Raw genomic sequence first — 14,287 nt, forward strand, 5'->3', positions numbered from 1 at the left:
ATAACAGAACTGGATCCACAGGAAAAGAAATGTGCTGACTTGGCGGTGGGTCTTTTGTCTGTCTTGATGAAAGAAATGAGATGACCAGATCTGAGGGCACTTTTTTCAATGCACTTCTTGCTGTGCATGCTAAATAATGAATTCTCTCATTTTGCCTACACATATGTTTAAGAATGAAAATATAAGAACTTTAGATTTCAGAATTCAAATATAATACACTGAACATAACTCAAAACCATTATTCTTCATTTGGTACTAAAACTCAGATTATAAAATGGGTTAATGACATTCAGTATTATCCGGTGACTTGGTAAGTACAATTAAAAAGGCTTTTTATTTTAGTATCTAGTAGGTTGCACTTATTTGAAACCTCCTTACAATTATGAACATAGATAAATGAATAAACATTTCATATGAAATATTAATAAAGATATGGATGAATGATGAAACACAGCCTTTAGGTATCCTAATTACATTGTCGTAGAAAGGATAAGGGGTCAAATAGATCTTTGGTTACTGACTTTCATTTTTTTAAGATTATTTTTTGATTTATTTGAAAGAGTTAAAGTGAGACAGGGAGAGACAGCAAGAGAGGGAAGAAAGATCTTCCATCTGCTGGTTCACTCCCCAAATGGCTGCAAGGACCAGGGCTGGGCCAGGCCAGAGCCAGGAGCTTCATCCTGGTCTCCTACGTGGGTGCAGGGGCCCAAGCACTTGGGCCATTCTCCACTGTTTTCCCGTGCACATTAGCAAGAAGCTGGATCAGAAGTGGAACAGCCAGGACTCAAACCAGCACCCGTGTGGGATGCTGGCACTACAGATGGCGGCTCTACCTGCTGCACTGTAGCACTGGCATGGGTGCTGACTCTTAAATAGCTATGACATACTTTCTACCTTGAGATTTATCCTTATTTTGTAGTTCCTTATCTCCAAAAGCACCTCTCGTTCTTTGTCCTAACTTACTCTGGGCCATGTACCATGCCTGGAGCGACTTATACAGTGGTGAACAAAGATAGCTACCATCCCTGGAAGAGGGGAAGCAATTCTGAGGTAAAATTGGAACAATTCTAAGCACTGCTGTAGAAATTCCCCAGGTGACACTGGTGGCCTGAACCTGGGTGGCAGCTCTGTAGACTCTGAAAAGTAGGCAGAATTCAGAAGATTTAGAGGTGCCATAGGTAGGACTTGAGTATTTAGATGTACAAGTTGTGGGGGAAGTCAAGGATGAGAGGTAGCATTTAATTTGGGCATTTCATCCTGTTCTTTTACATTTTGTACATGAGACTCTGGACTATCCCTAAAAGTGATTTTGCATTTGCAGTACCCTTGTATTTCATCCCTCCGCCCTCCCTATTTTGATGGATATGCCTGAGGTTTTCTTCCTTCTTTGTTTTGCTTACTAGAATCCACTTTACCTGTCGGGTGCTGGTGCCAGCCACTCCATATGACCCTTACCCAGTGACTTAGGGGACAGAAAAGCCCAGCTCCCTTAGCCTGAGTTAGGACAACACAAGTTGTTGAAGCTGTGAAGTCCTCCTTATATTTCAGTTCCCCTGCATGTTGGACTGATACTATTTAATTATTTTTTTTTATTTTTTATTTTTTGACAGGCAGAGTGTACAGTGAGAGAGAGAGACAGAGAGAAAGGTCTTCCTTTTGCCGTTGGTTCACCCTCCAATGGCTGCCGCAGCCGGCACACCGCGCTGATCCGAAGGCAGGAGCCAGGTGCTTCTCCTGGTCTCCCATGGGGTGCAGGGCCCAAGCACTTGGGCCATCCTCCACTGCACTCCCTGGCCACAGCAGAGAGCTGGCCTGGAAGAGGGGCAACCGGGACAGAATCCGGCGCCCCGACCGGGACTAGAACCCGGTGTGCTGGTGCCACAAGGTGGAGGATTAGCCTAGTGAGCCGTGGCGCCGGCCAGATACTATTTAATTATTATAAGTGATCAAGTTAGTTGATAATTATATAATTTACCAAAGTAATACTACATGCATTTTTAAAGTTTAAAAAAAAAAATGCCAGAAAAGAGAATCTGCTTAAAAATACAGCTGCATAGCCCCCCTCACCCTCCTGCTCTCCAGAAATTACCTCTAACTCTTTTGCTGTTTCCTTCTATATTTTGCTTGACTTCAAAGCATTGTGTATAGTTATCTCCTGAATCATCATTTTCTGAGAGGATGCATTGTCTTCTTATTTTCATAGGTGCTGTTACTCTCCTCCTGTCTTCCCACTGGAGTTATACCAAAATACCTTTTATCTTTTTAAATAAAAGATTTATTTATTTATTTATTTGAAAGAGTTACAGAGAGAGGGGAGACAGAGAGAGATCTTCCATCCACAGATTCACTCCCCAAGTGGCTGCAACAGCCAGGGCTGAGCCAGGTCGAAGCCAGGAGCCAGGAGTTTCTTCTTGGTCTCCCTTGGATATGGGGGCCCAAGCACTTGGGCCATCTTCTGCTTTTCCCAAGCCATTAGCAGGAAGCTGGAATAAAAGTGAAGGAGCTGGAACACGAACTGACACCCATAAGGGTTGTTGGCATCACAGGTGGTGGTTTTACTTGCTAAGCTACAACACCAGCCCCCAAAATATCTTATTAAACCAATATTCAGTGTTTCATTATTATGATTATGTAAGTATTCATGCTGAGCCAAGTAGTTCATTTTTAAAAAATTATTTATTTGAAAGAGTGACAGGAAGAGAGGAAACAACAGAGAGAAAAAGATTTTTCATCCAGCAGTTTAATCCCCAAATGGCCACGACAGCCAGATCTGGGCCAGGTTAAATCTAGGATCCCCATACTTCCATCTGAGTCTCCCACGTGAGTGGCAGGAGCCAAAACACTTGGGCTTCTGTCCACTGACTTTCCTGGCCTATCAGTGGGCAGCTGGATCAGAAGCAGAGCCGCCGGGACTCAAATTGGCACTCTGACGTGGGATCCCAGTGTTGCAAGCAGTAGTTTAATACAGTGAGCCACAATGCTGTCACAAGTAATTCAGTCCTTGTGAGACTTTTGATTTTTCCTGAAATTAGTTATTCTCATATTTCATTCTTAGTTGTCATTGAACTAATGGCCAAGACTTTCATATTCTCCACTAGCTCTGTAAAGTTTCTCTCAGTGCCATTTTCCAACAGTTGACTTGCCATATGGTCTCTCAGTTCCACGTTTTCCTGTGTGTTCCTCATGGAGACCTCCATAACCTGATATAGTGTGGACTGCTTGCTGCCCAACAGTTGTCATGGGACTTTGTCTTACTGCCATCTTGGGAATTCTTTATAATTCCTGTGTTAGATTTCATTAGATTTATTGGACAGATACATTTCTCTTGGTTTACTGTCTTGTTTTGGTAGAGTTCAAGTCCTCCCAACCTCTTTAGGGGAAAAGTATAAGTAAAGCACATTTTTTAAATTTCATATGTCTAAACATAAGTTTATTTAGTCATTATCATGATGCTTAATTGATCATTAGGCTAGGTAATAACATTCTAAATGGAAAATTATTTTCACTCAGAATTTTAAACGCCAAAGCCAGGAGCCTGGAACTCAGTCTGGGTCTCACACAGGGGTGGCAGGGATCCAACTACTTGAGCCATCACCTGCTGCCTTCCAGGCTGCACGTCATCAGAGAGCTCTGCAATCAGATAGGAACTGGGACTCCAACCCAGGCATTTCAATGTGGGATGTGGGTGTCCTGAGCAGTGTCTTTTTCTTTTTCCTTTTTTTTTTTTTTTTTTTTTTTTTTTTTTTTTTTTTTTTTTTGACAGGCAGAGTGGACAGTGAGAGAGAGAAGACTGGTGTGCTGCTGCGGCCGGTGCACCGTGCTGATCCAAAGCCAGGAGCCAGATGTTTCCTCCTGGTCTCCCATGCAGGTGCAGGGCCCAAGCACTTGGGCCATCCTCCACTGCACTCCCTGGCCACAGCAGAAAGCTGGCCTGGAAGAGGGGCAACCGGGACAGAATCCAGCGCCCTGACCGGGACTAGAACTCAGTGTGCCGGCGCCACAGGTGGAGGATTAGCCTGTTGAGCCGCAGCGCCAGCCTTGAGCAGTGTCTTAACCATGTGTCTCCTGGGTGTTCTTTTCACAATAGAAAAATCTGTTAGCCGGCGCCACAGCTCAATAGGTTAATCCTCCACCTTGCGGCACCGGCACACCGGGTTCTAGTCCCGGTCGGGGCGCCGGATTCTGTCCCGGTTGCCCCTTTTCCAGGCCTGCTTTCTGCTATGGCCCGGGAGTGCAGTGGAGGATGGCCCAAGTGCTTGGGCCCTGCACCCCATGGGAGACCAGGAGAAGTACCTGGCTCCTGCCATCGGATCAGCGCGGTGCGGCGGCCATTGGAGGGTGAACCAACGGCAAAAGGAAGACCTTTCTCTCTGTCTCTCTCTCTCTCACTGTCCACTCTGCCTGTCAAAAAAAAAAAAAAAAAAAATCAGTTCTCTGACACATCAATTATTACATGTTTAATAATCTCCTATCCACTATTTTCTCTTTTCTTTCTTTTTGGAACTCCTGCTAATCTGTAATCTGGTCCCTTGATTGATCCTCTTTTTTTTTTTTTTTCCTTTTCTCTCGTTATCATCTATCTCTACCTTTGTGTTCTTCCTGAAAGTGTTCTACTAGTTTACTTTTATACTTTTTATTGAATTCTTTATTCTAGCTATCACATTTTTTTGTAAGAGTCCCTTCTTATTCAACATTTCTTGTCATATTATCTTTTTCTTATCTATCTTTGAAGATGTTAATAACTTTACACCTTCAGCTTTCATTGTCTCTGTTTCCTCTGAGTTTATTCTATTCATTTGGTATAGATTGTGCTTTTGCTGGGACTATTAAGTTTTTCCAGAAAAGGCTGGTCAACCTCCTGAATGAGGGGTCTGGGTATAAGACCACCTGCCAGGGGCCAACGCTGTAGCATAGCAGATAAAGCCTCCACCTGCGATGCTGGCATCCGATATGGGTACCAGTTCAAGTCCTTGATGCTCCACTTCTGATCCAGCTCCCTGTTAATGGCCTGGGAAAGGCAGCAGAAGATGGCCAAAGTCTTTGGGACCCTGCTCATGTAGGAGACCTGGCTCCTGGCTTCCACCTGGCCCTGCCGCAGCTGATGGCAGCCATCTGGAGACTGAACCAGTGGATGGAATATCTCTCTCTCTGTCTCTGTGTATCTCCCTCTCTCTGTGCAACTCTGCCTTTCAAATAAATAAATAACTCTTAAAAAAGACCACCTGCCAGTAATTTGGAGCTAAGAGAGAGAAGGGGTTTCATTATACAGAGTTATCTCTCCATTTTTAATTCCACTCCTCACTCCGTCCTTCTCTATACCCACTGTCCCTAAGTCTAATTTCTTTGAATTAAATCATCCAGTCTCTTGTGAAAGTATAGAACTGATTGCAGTAAGAAGATCCCATTCAGTGGCCATCTGTCTGATCCCATCTCCCTCATCTCCTATTATTGAGTCTTTGGGGCTTCTGCAGAGGTCTCCTTGCTGGTAGTTTCTGAAGGCTTTTAGGTTTGGCCTTCTTTCCTTTAATGAAACCTTGCTTTCTGTTTTCACATATTATGATGTCTCCTATTTCAGTGAAGATGGAGGTGTCCTGATTCCTGCTGGATTGGGAAAGACATGTCTTTACAGTGCTGTCCTAAAATCAAGTCTAGTAGTAACTCTTGCTGAGCACATATCAGGGGGAATCAGAAAGAATAACTGTTCAGACAGCTTCTGTCATGTGGGGTTTCCAAGCCACTAAAGCACCATGATAGACCTAAAAATACATGCCTGAGTAGACACGGGTGGAAAGGTTGCCTTGTGCTCATGGGTATCTTAGGTCAGTTATGGTATACGCTAACCTCAGGGCTCCAGAAATTCCCTGCTTTGGGAAGTTTAGTACACTACTGACACTACTCTTTTCCAGGCCTGAGTTTTAATCTAATTAAAGAGAGCTGGACATATCAACATACCAATTTTTTTTTACTAAAAATGTTAGGTGAGTCAACCACTAGGCTTCCTAATGTAGTACTACACTCTTTGATCACGAGACCGCTGCCTGAATTCCAGCTATAGCTCCTTTGCATATCCTCCTGGAACAACTGGTAGACAATTTAAAAGTGATCTTCTTCCTGAAGGCTCTGACATTGGTCAAAATAGCACATTCATTAAATCCTAGATAGCATTGAACCCAAAGCCAAAAATTTATTACCACTTCTATTTCCCATCCCAAAGTATTTCTACCCATCCTGGCCAGTACAGTACATCAGGCATTCTGCAGTGAAATTAAATAACACCATTAACATATTCCAATAATGTCAACTGCAAATTTTCCTCAAAAAACTGAATATATCCTCTTCCAATTACAAAGTTCCTGAGGGAAAACTGAAGTTCTAACCAATCCTTTTGTCAGTTAACATCCAGAAAAACCTAGTGCTTATTCTTAAGTAAAAAGCTCTTCCTCATTTTCTTTGTGTGGTCAGTTTCAAACAGTCCTGGAGGCCTGGCTGGAATCAGGATTCCCTCAACAGCTTCAGCCAGGCCAGGTACCCTTGAATGTCTATGGTTCCTTCAGCACCTTAGGTAATATATTAGTTCTGTGTACCCAAGAGAGTTAATAGGACAGTTAAAAGAGTATCACAACGCTGACCCCAGTACACACCATAAAAAAACAAACAAGGGGCTAGCGCTGTAGCAAAGAAGGTTAAGGCCCCATCGGCAGTGCCAGCATCCCATATGGGCTCTGGTTTGATCCCAGCTGCTCCAGTTCAGATCCAGCTCCCTCCTAATGCACCTAGGAAAGCAGCAGAGAATGGCACAAGTATTGGGCCCCTGAGCCTACTTGGGAGATCTGGAGATCCAGAAGAAGTTCCTGGCTCCTGACTTCTGCCTGGCCCAGCCCCTGCCATTGCAGCCATTTGGGGAGTGAACCAGCAGATAAAAAATCCTCTCCTCTCCTCCTCTCCTCCTCTCCTCTCTCTCTCTCTTTCTCTCTCTCTCTCTCTTTCCCCCTCTCCTCCTCTCCCCTTCTCCCCTCCTTCCTCTCTGTTCCTCTGCTTTTCAGATAAATAAATAAAATATAAAAAGCAAGCGAACAAAACATAGCAGTCCCTAGAAGGGTTATTCTAGGTAAAATTATGTTCCTAGAGCCTGGTGCTGACTGTAGTCTTATGAACATCAGGGTGAATAAAAGTGAATCAAGAAAAATCTTCAGGTTTCACAGGTAGTTATGAATGGTCAAATTACTGTCATAAATTTGCTTACTAAGCACAGAGGGAATTTACTTCAGATAAACATGATTCCGGTATCATCAGAATGCAGCCGTAACTACCAAAAGCTATATCTGTTAGATCAAATACCTGAGTCAGCCTCACAAGTTCTCCTCTCTTGGGAGCATCTGTTTGGTTTGGCTTTAACTGGTGTGTAGTTAGGAGGATCCTTTCTAACCCTGAGAGGCTGTAAATTTGATGATTTTTCTTTTAATCTACATGACTGAGATCTTCAATTTTTCCATGAAATTCCACTTTTCCTTCTGCAATTTGAGAGAATAGAATTCCTCTGCTACTTCTACTTGTAGGTGCATACTATACTGTTCTAGAGCCTGCAGCCTTCTGAGAGCTGATAGGTTTGAGCTGGTAGGTTTTGCTGCCCGGCCTCTCTGGTATCAGGCAGCTCCCTAACGAGGGGAAGCTGGAGTCAGCTTTAGAGAGATGTTCACCGTTCTGGTGTCGTGGACCGTTGCTAGGAAACTTGTTACCTTGACTCGTTCAGTGAACTACATAGGACCAAAATGAGCAAAAGAGCCACGTTGCTTAGAGCAATTTATTTTTGGCTTTTCTTCAGGGAAAATGACAGCCAAGTTGGAAAGCCATATAATGGATATTGAGCACTGACCTGTCATTCACTTTCTTCTTGCAGGATTCCCAACAAATAACGGAAGTATTTCTGACAACTCTTGTGAATTTTGTGGACATTACCCAGAAGCCAGAGCCTCCAAGAGGCCAGCCCAGAGTGGACTGGAAATTGCCATTTGATTTCTTCTTTCCCTTCAAAGTGGCATTCAGCAGAGGAGTAGACTCTCAAAAAGGTTCAGTGTCCCTCAGCCTTATCCTGTGCCTCTTACTACTTGGAGTTCTCAACTTAGAAACTAAGTGAAGGAAAAGAATAATTAGATTTCATTTTTCCCTATGGGAAGCTCTGAGGCAGCCTATTGATCCTGGCTATATAGATTCTCACCTGCTCATGACTAGAGAGAACATTTACGATAATAGAGGATCAACTGGAGGAATCTTTGTGTGTGAAAGAAGATGTTTTTAAAAAGTAATAAAAAATACTTCATCCATCATACCTCACTGCATAGGGCTCTGCAGGCTACCAGATATACATTAGATTCCCTGCTTCTCAAGCTGGGAAGGCAAGGAGCCTTCCTGTTGCCCATCCTGTTGTGTTATACCCAATGAAAGGTTTGCAAGATCTTTATCCATCTGCTCACAGGCACCGTCAAAACCAGCAGACAGAGAACATACTCCTGCTGTCACCCAGATTGAACTCAGAAGTGATTGCCTTCTGGACTTGAGAGGAGCTGACTGTTAGGACGGAAAACTGCTGGCTGTATATTTTGTCTGGTTCCTTTGCCAATGTCTGGCCACACTGTTTGCCCAGGCATGAATGGGGAAAGCAGTTCTTTCTACTCAGGTTCCAAAGTGAATGTGGAATCCCAGCTCCCTTTTCTACCATCAAATGACCTACCATTCATTTCTGTTCTTTCTTTCCCTCCATTGTGGTGAAGAGAGATAAAGCTGATAGAGAACTTTGTTGTACTAATTCCAGCAGCACAGCAGAAGTTAATTGACTTGTGTTCTGTCACTTACTTTTCTAAGTGTGTGAAGTTTAAAAAAAATAAATGTTCTTAAATAGCACAACAGCATTCTGATCAGAGAACTTGAGTTCTTTTTGTGGGAGAATCACTCTGAAGACTCCAATTTTGTGGTATTGACATTAGTAGTGATTTCAGCATTGAATCTACATCTTATCCTAAGGTAATGGTAGGTTACAAAGTGCCTTGCCTGACTGGCCAAATCGAAAACTCTGGTTTGCAGAGAAAACTGCCTTTAAAAAAATTTTTATTTTATTTATTTGAGAGGAAGAGGTACAGGGAAAGAATGAGATCTTCCACCTGCTGATTCACTCCCCAAGTGGCTACAACAGCTGGGGCTGGTCCAGGCGGAGGCTAGGAGCCTGGAACCCCATCCAGGTCTCCCATGTAGGTGGCAGGGGCCCAAGCACTTGGGCCATCTGCTGCTGCCTTCCCAGGTACTCCATCAATTAATACCTGAGCAGCCAGGACTGGAATTGGTGTTCCCATGTGGGATGTAGAATCTTAAGCAACAGCTTAACCTGCTGGGGCACAATGCCAGCCCTGAGAAAACTGCTTTTTATAAGATAATCTAGCATCATTCAAAGATAAAGAAGAACCAGTTGGGAGTTGAGGTAGAAAACATGGAAAGCATGAACCTTTAGGCCTGGAACAGAATTACACTCTCCTTGTAATTTAAGGCAACTTTTTGATGGAAGATATGTTATTAAATCTAATTGTTTTAAACATAAGTCCCTTTTATTAGGAACTGAATAAAAACAATAAAATAGAATAAAATGATTCCAGTGAAACATGAAATTGTAAGGTTACAGCCACTCAGCGACCTGACAGTTTAGTGGGAGAAGATTGACTCTTGACACAGGAATCTTATTTTTTCAGAGAAGCAGACAATCACTGTGGCCCAGACTAGTGAGGGGTAAGCATGGAGGAAGTGGTGAGCTTGGAGCTAATATGGCAGGATGAGTAGGACTGGGAGAGTGATTGCAAGGAGGAGGTGATCCCTGGAGCTTAGAACAACCTGAGAAAAGTCTGAGGAGTTGGGAGACTGAGTTTCTGTGGTAGAAACACTGCATGGCAAGACAGCTTAGCTGAGATAGGAGGGGGCAGCTGGTCATGTGCGACTTGAAATCCAGGCAGGGAGGATTGGGAGGTAGGCTGTTTTCACAGCATACGAATGCCATGAAATTAAAGCTGCCCATTAATAAAGCATGTATTTGTTTATAATTAGTCCAATTTCGTGAGCAGAAAATGCTCATTGTGGATACCATCTCTGATTGTTTATTCTTTTTGCCCTACTCTGAAGCCCCTGGAAAGCAGCCAGATTCCCTGGAAGAGAATGGTGAAGGTCTTGTAGCAGTTACTGCTCAACTAGAGGAAGTGCTTCTATTCAGGGGACTTGGTGCGCAAGGGAAGTCAGCTGGTGGCACAGTTCCCACCAGAGTCTGTTACAGAGATGTTATTTAAGTTAGCAACCATGCCTCCAAGGAGCTTATAATAAACCTTGCCACAAAGCTATTCAAGAAATGACATTCTCCAGGTTTGGGCTTCTTACAGGAAAATAACTTTATGTGGGAACTCATCCTAGGTTACGGGGTAGCAGACATCCCATCCACTCAACAGATTATGAGTCCTTTGCAGAATCTCGTCTCTCTGCTGCTTGATTCAGATTCTTCTTCCCTTGCCCAAGTGCTATAAAACCATTCTGTGCATTTAAAAAAAAAAAAAAACTCAAATATATACATACCATAACATTCACCCTTTAAATAAAGGTCCAGTGTATGTATATTGAGTTATGCAACAATCACTACTAATTCTAGAATATTTTCATCACCCTAGAAAGAAATCCCAAGCCCATTAGCAGTCACTTTGCATTTCCCCTTTCTCTCCAGTTCCTAGCAGTCACTAAGGGGCCAGTGCTGCGGTGTCGTGGGTAAAGCCACCGCCTGCAACACTGGCATCCCATATGAGCACCAGTTTGAGTCCTGGCTGCTCCACTTCCAACCCAGCTCCCTGCTAATAGTGCCTGAGAAAGCAGTAGAGGATGGCCCAAGTCCTTGGGGCCCTGCACCCACATGGGAGATCTGTTGCAGACATTTGGGGAATGAACCAGCAGATGAAAGACAACTAACTGTCACTCTCTCTCTCCCTCTCTTTACTCTCCCTCTCCCCCATCCCTCACTCCCTCCCTCTCTGTCTCTCTCTGCAGCTGACTAGCAGTCAGTCACTAAGGTCCTTTCTGACTCTATAGATTTCCCTCTGCAAAACAGCTTATATAAAGAGAATCATACAATATGTAACTTTTTGTCTGGCTTTTTAGGGTAACCTTGTCAAGTTTCAACCATGTTGTAGTTTATGTCCGTACTTTACTCTTTTGTGTGTGTGTGGCTGAGTCACAATCCCATTACATAGATATACCATATTTTATTTATTTGTCAGTTGATGGACATTTGAATTGTTTGCACATTTTTGGCTATTATGAATAATGCTGTATGGGACATTTGTATACAAGTTTTTGTGTGGACATACATTTCATTATCTTGGGTATGTGTATACATAGGAGTCAAACGGCTAGATCATAGGGTAACTCTGCTTAACTTACCAAGGGATTCCACATTACTTTCCTTGCCAGTAGTATGTGAGGGTTCTAGTTTCTCCACATACTTTCCAACAGTTGTTACTGCCCTTTTAATTTTTTCCATCCTAATGGCTGTGAAATATCTTATGATCACTGTGCCTTTTGAACCTACAGTGCAGAGATTTTTTTTTTTTTTTTTTTTTTGACAGAGTGGACAGTGAGAGACAGAGAGAAAGGTCTTCCTTTGCCGTTGGTTCACCCTCCAATGGCCGCCGTGGCCGGCGCACTGCGGCCGGCGCACAGCGCTGATCCGATGGCAGGAGCCAGGTACTTCTCCTGGTCTCCCATGGGGTGCAGGGCCCAAGCACTTGGGCCATCCTCCACTGCACTCCCGGGCCACAGCCGAGAGCTGGCCTGGAAGAGGAGCAACCAGGACAGAATCCGGCACCCCGACCGGGACTAGAACCTGGTGTGCTGGCGCCGCAAGGCGGAGGATTAGCCTAGTGAGCCCCGGCGCCGGCTTAGTGCAGAGATCCTATACCAGAAACCAGCAATCCATTCTTTGTAGGCTACTCCCTTACTGCTCATTTCCTCTCTTCTTTGATAACAAGACTATTTAACCTACTTCAGATAAGATTATATGACCATCTTACCTCCAATCTCTCTCCTTATAACAGACCTTCAGAAATTGTTAGCTTTTTCATTCCAGTGATTGTTACACATTAAGCTCTCAATTTATTTTTCCCTGACACTTTGAAAGCCATCTATAGAACAATACATCCTTAGTTTCCTCTATGTATCCATACTAGGAAGTTACCCATTTGACCTATTGCACAAAAGATCTCTTGTAATCATGCATTCAATTTAAGGAGCAAGTTTTTTTGTTTTGTTTTGTTTTGTTTTTAAGATTGATTTTATTCGAAAGGCAGAGTTACAGAGAGGGAAAGGCAAAGAAGAAGAGATCTCCCATCTGTTGGTTCACTCTCCAAATGACTACAACTGGCAGGGTTGGGCCAGGCCTAAGCCAGCCTGGAAGACCATCTGGGTCTCCCAAGTGGGTGGCAGGGGCCCAAGGACTTGAGCCCAAGGACTTCCACTGCCTTCCCAGCTGAGTTAGCAGGGAGCTGGATTGGAAGTGCAGCAGCTGCAATTCAAGCCAGCATTGATATGAGATGCTGTCATCACAGGTGGCCCCAAGGAGCAAGTTTTATATAAAAGGGATGTGTATGATTTGAATAGAATGAAATTGAAATGCTAGCCAGACTGCTGCAGGTATGGGAAAACAAGTACTCTCAAATACTACTGTCAATGTAAACTGGCAGAAACATCAAGAGAAAAGTAGGTGGCTATTTGATAATTATCAAAAGCCTTAAAACTTTTCATTAACTTTGACTCAATTATTCCAAGACATTATCCAAGGAGTGAAAATGTTCACCATAGGGGATTACACTGCCAAACTGGTATATGCATAACTTTGAAGGTTGTACAATCGTTGGAAATTATGCAGAACTATATTGTCAAATGAACACATTTCATGATCTTTTTTTATTTGACAGTTATAGACAGTGAGAGAGAGACAGAGAGAAAGGTCTTCCTTCCGCTGGTTCACTCCCCAAATGGCCACCAACGGCCGGCGCTGCGCCGATCCGAAGCCAGGAGCCAGGTGCTTCCTGCTGGTCTCCCATGCAGGTCCCAAACACTTTGGGCCATCCTCTACTGCCCTCCCGGGCCACAGCAGAGAGCTGGACTGGAAGAGGAGCAACCGGGACCAGAACCCGGCGACCAAGTGAGCCACGGTGCCAGCCCCTCATGATCTTTTTTAAAGGAGACAAAACACTATAAAAAACAGGAAGAAATGTTTAGGGTTGGGGATACTTTTCCACCAAATGTTCACTAATGGAAAAATCTATTTTGGAGGGAAAAGGAAGCAGATGTGCACAGACAACTGTGAACAACAGACTTAAAGATGGAGGTCCCTCACCTTCCCATTCCTTCTCCCCCCATCTCCCTTGTGAGACCCAATTTTCCCTCCTGCCTCTGAAGACATGTCACTCCTTCCAGTAAATTGCCTTGTTTGAGTTTCTGTTCTTCACAAACAATTTGAAACTCAGATAACTTAAGCCTAACTAAAGACAGAATCTAAAGAAGTAGTCTATAATTGTGCATTCTTAAGACTAATTCTAAACATTCCACTTACTATGAAACCTTTTCATGTCCAGTCTAGCCTCTACTTGCTGAGACAGATTTTACATCTTTCCAATGAAAAAACAATCAATCTGTTTACCATATGGAGGACAAATGTCATGGCTGAATTACTTCCTTGACTTCTGTGTGTGAAGAAACAAACTAGTTCATAGGAGGTTCAAGGAGAGAGTATAATTACACTTGATCTTAGCCAAAAGGCTGAGAAGCAATGAGAGAGTGTAATTAAAGTTAAGTTTATTTTGGTGTGAAAAATTGCAGTCCATGCAGTTTTTTCATAATATGCATTTTCCATAAATTTCTTGAATACTCCTTGTATATCTGGTATTTGATTTTTTTTCTGTAATTTCATCTCTTACTCCTTCTTCCTTATTGGTAGAATAGAATATTAGTAGCAAAATATTAATAGAAATAATAGTAATGAAATTTTATTTTATTTTATTTTTTTATTTTTTGACAGGCAGAGTGGACAGTAAGAAAGAGAGACAGAGTGAAAGGTCTTCCTTTGCCGTTGGTTCACCCTCCAATGGCTGCCGTGGCCAGCGCGCTGCGGCCGGCGCATCGTGCTGATCCGATGGCAGGAGCCAGGAGCCAGGTGCTTTTCCTGGTCTCCCATGGGGTGCAGGGCCCAAGCACCTGGGCCATCCTCCACTGC

The 14,287-nt window shown here is 43.4% G+C and overlaps 1 protein-coding gene across 1 annotated transcript in view; it reads left to right on the top strand.

Annotated features, from left to right (window-relative positions):
• Nucleotides 1-8,906, top strand: part of TCTN3 (tectonic family member 3) — a 29,354-nt gene extending 20,448 nt beyond the window's left edge. Inside the window, exon 14 of the mRNA XM_089314658.1 lies at nt 7,898-8,906. Coding sequence (XP_089170784.1) covers nt 7,898-8,134 — 237 coding nt within the window. The 3' untranslated portion in view covers nt 8,135-8,906. The remainder of the gene's footprint in view (nt 1-7,897) is intronic.
• Nucleotides 8,907-14,287: the final 5,381 nt, after the last annotated feature.

The sequence above is a fragment of the Oryctolagus cuniculus genome, chromosome 15, assembly GCF_051225735.1.
Source record: "Oryctolagus cuniculus isolate XC-2025 breed Fujian yellow rabbit chromosome 15, ASM5122573v1, whole genome shotgun sequence".
Classification (NCBI taxonomy): domain Eukaryota; kingdom Metazoa; phylum Chordata; class Mammalia; order Lagomorpha; family Leporidae; genus Oryctolagus; species Oryctolagus cuniculus.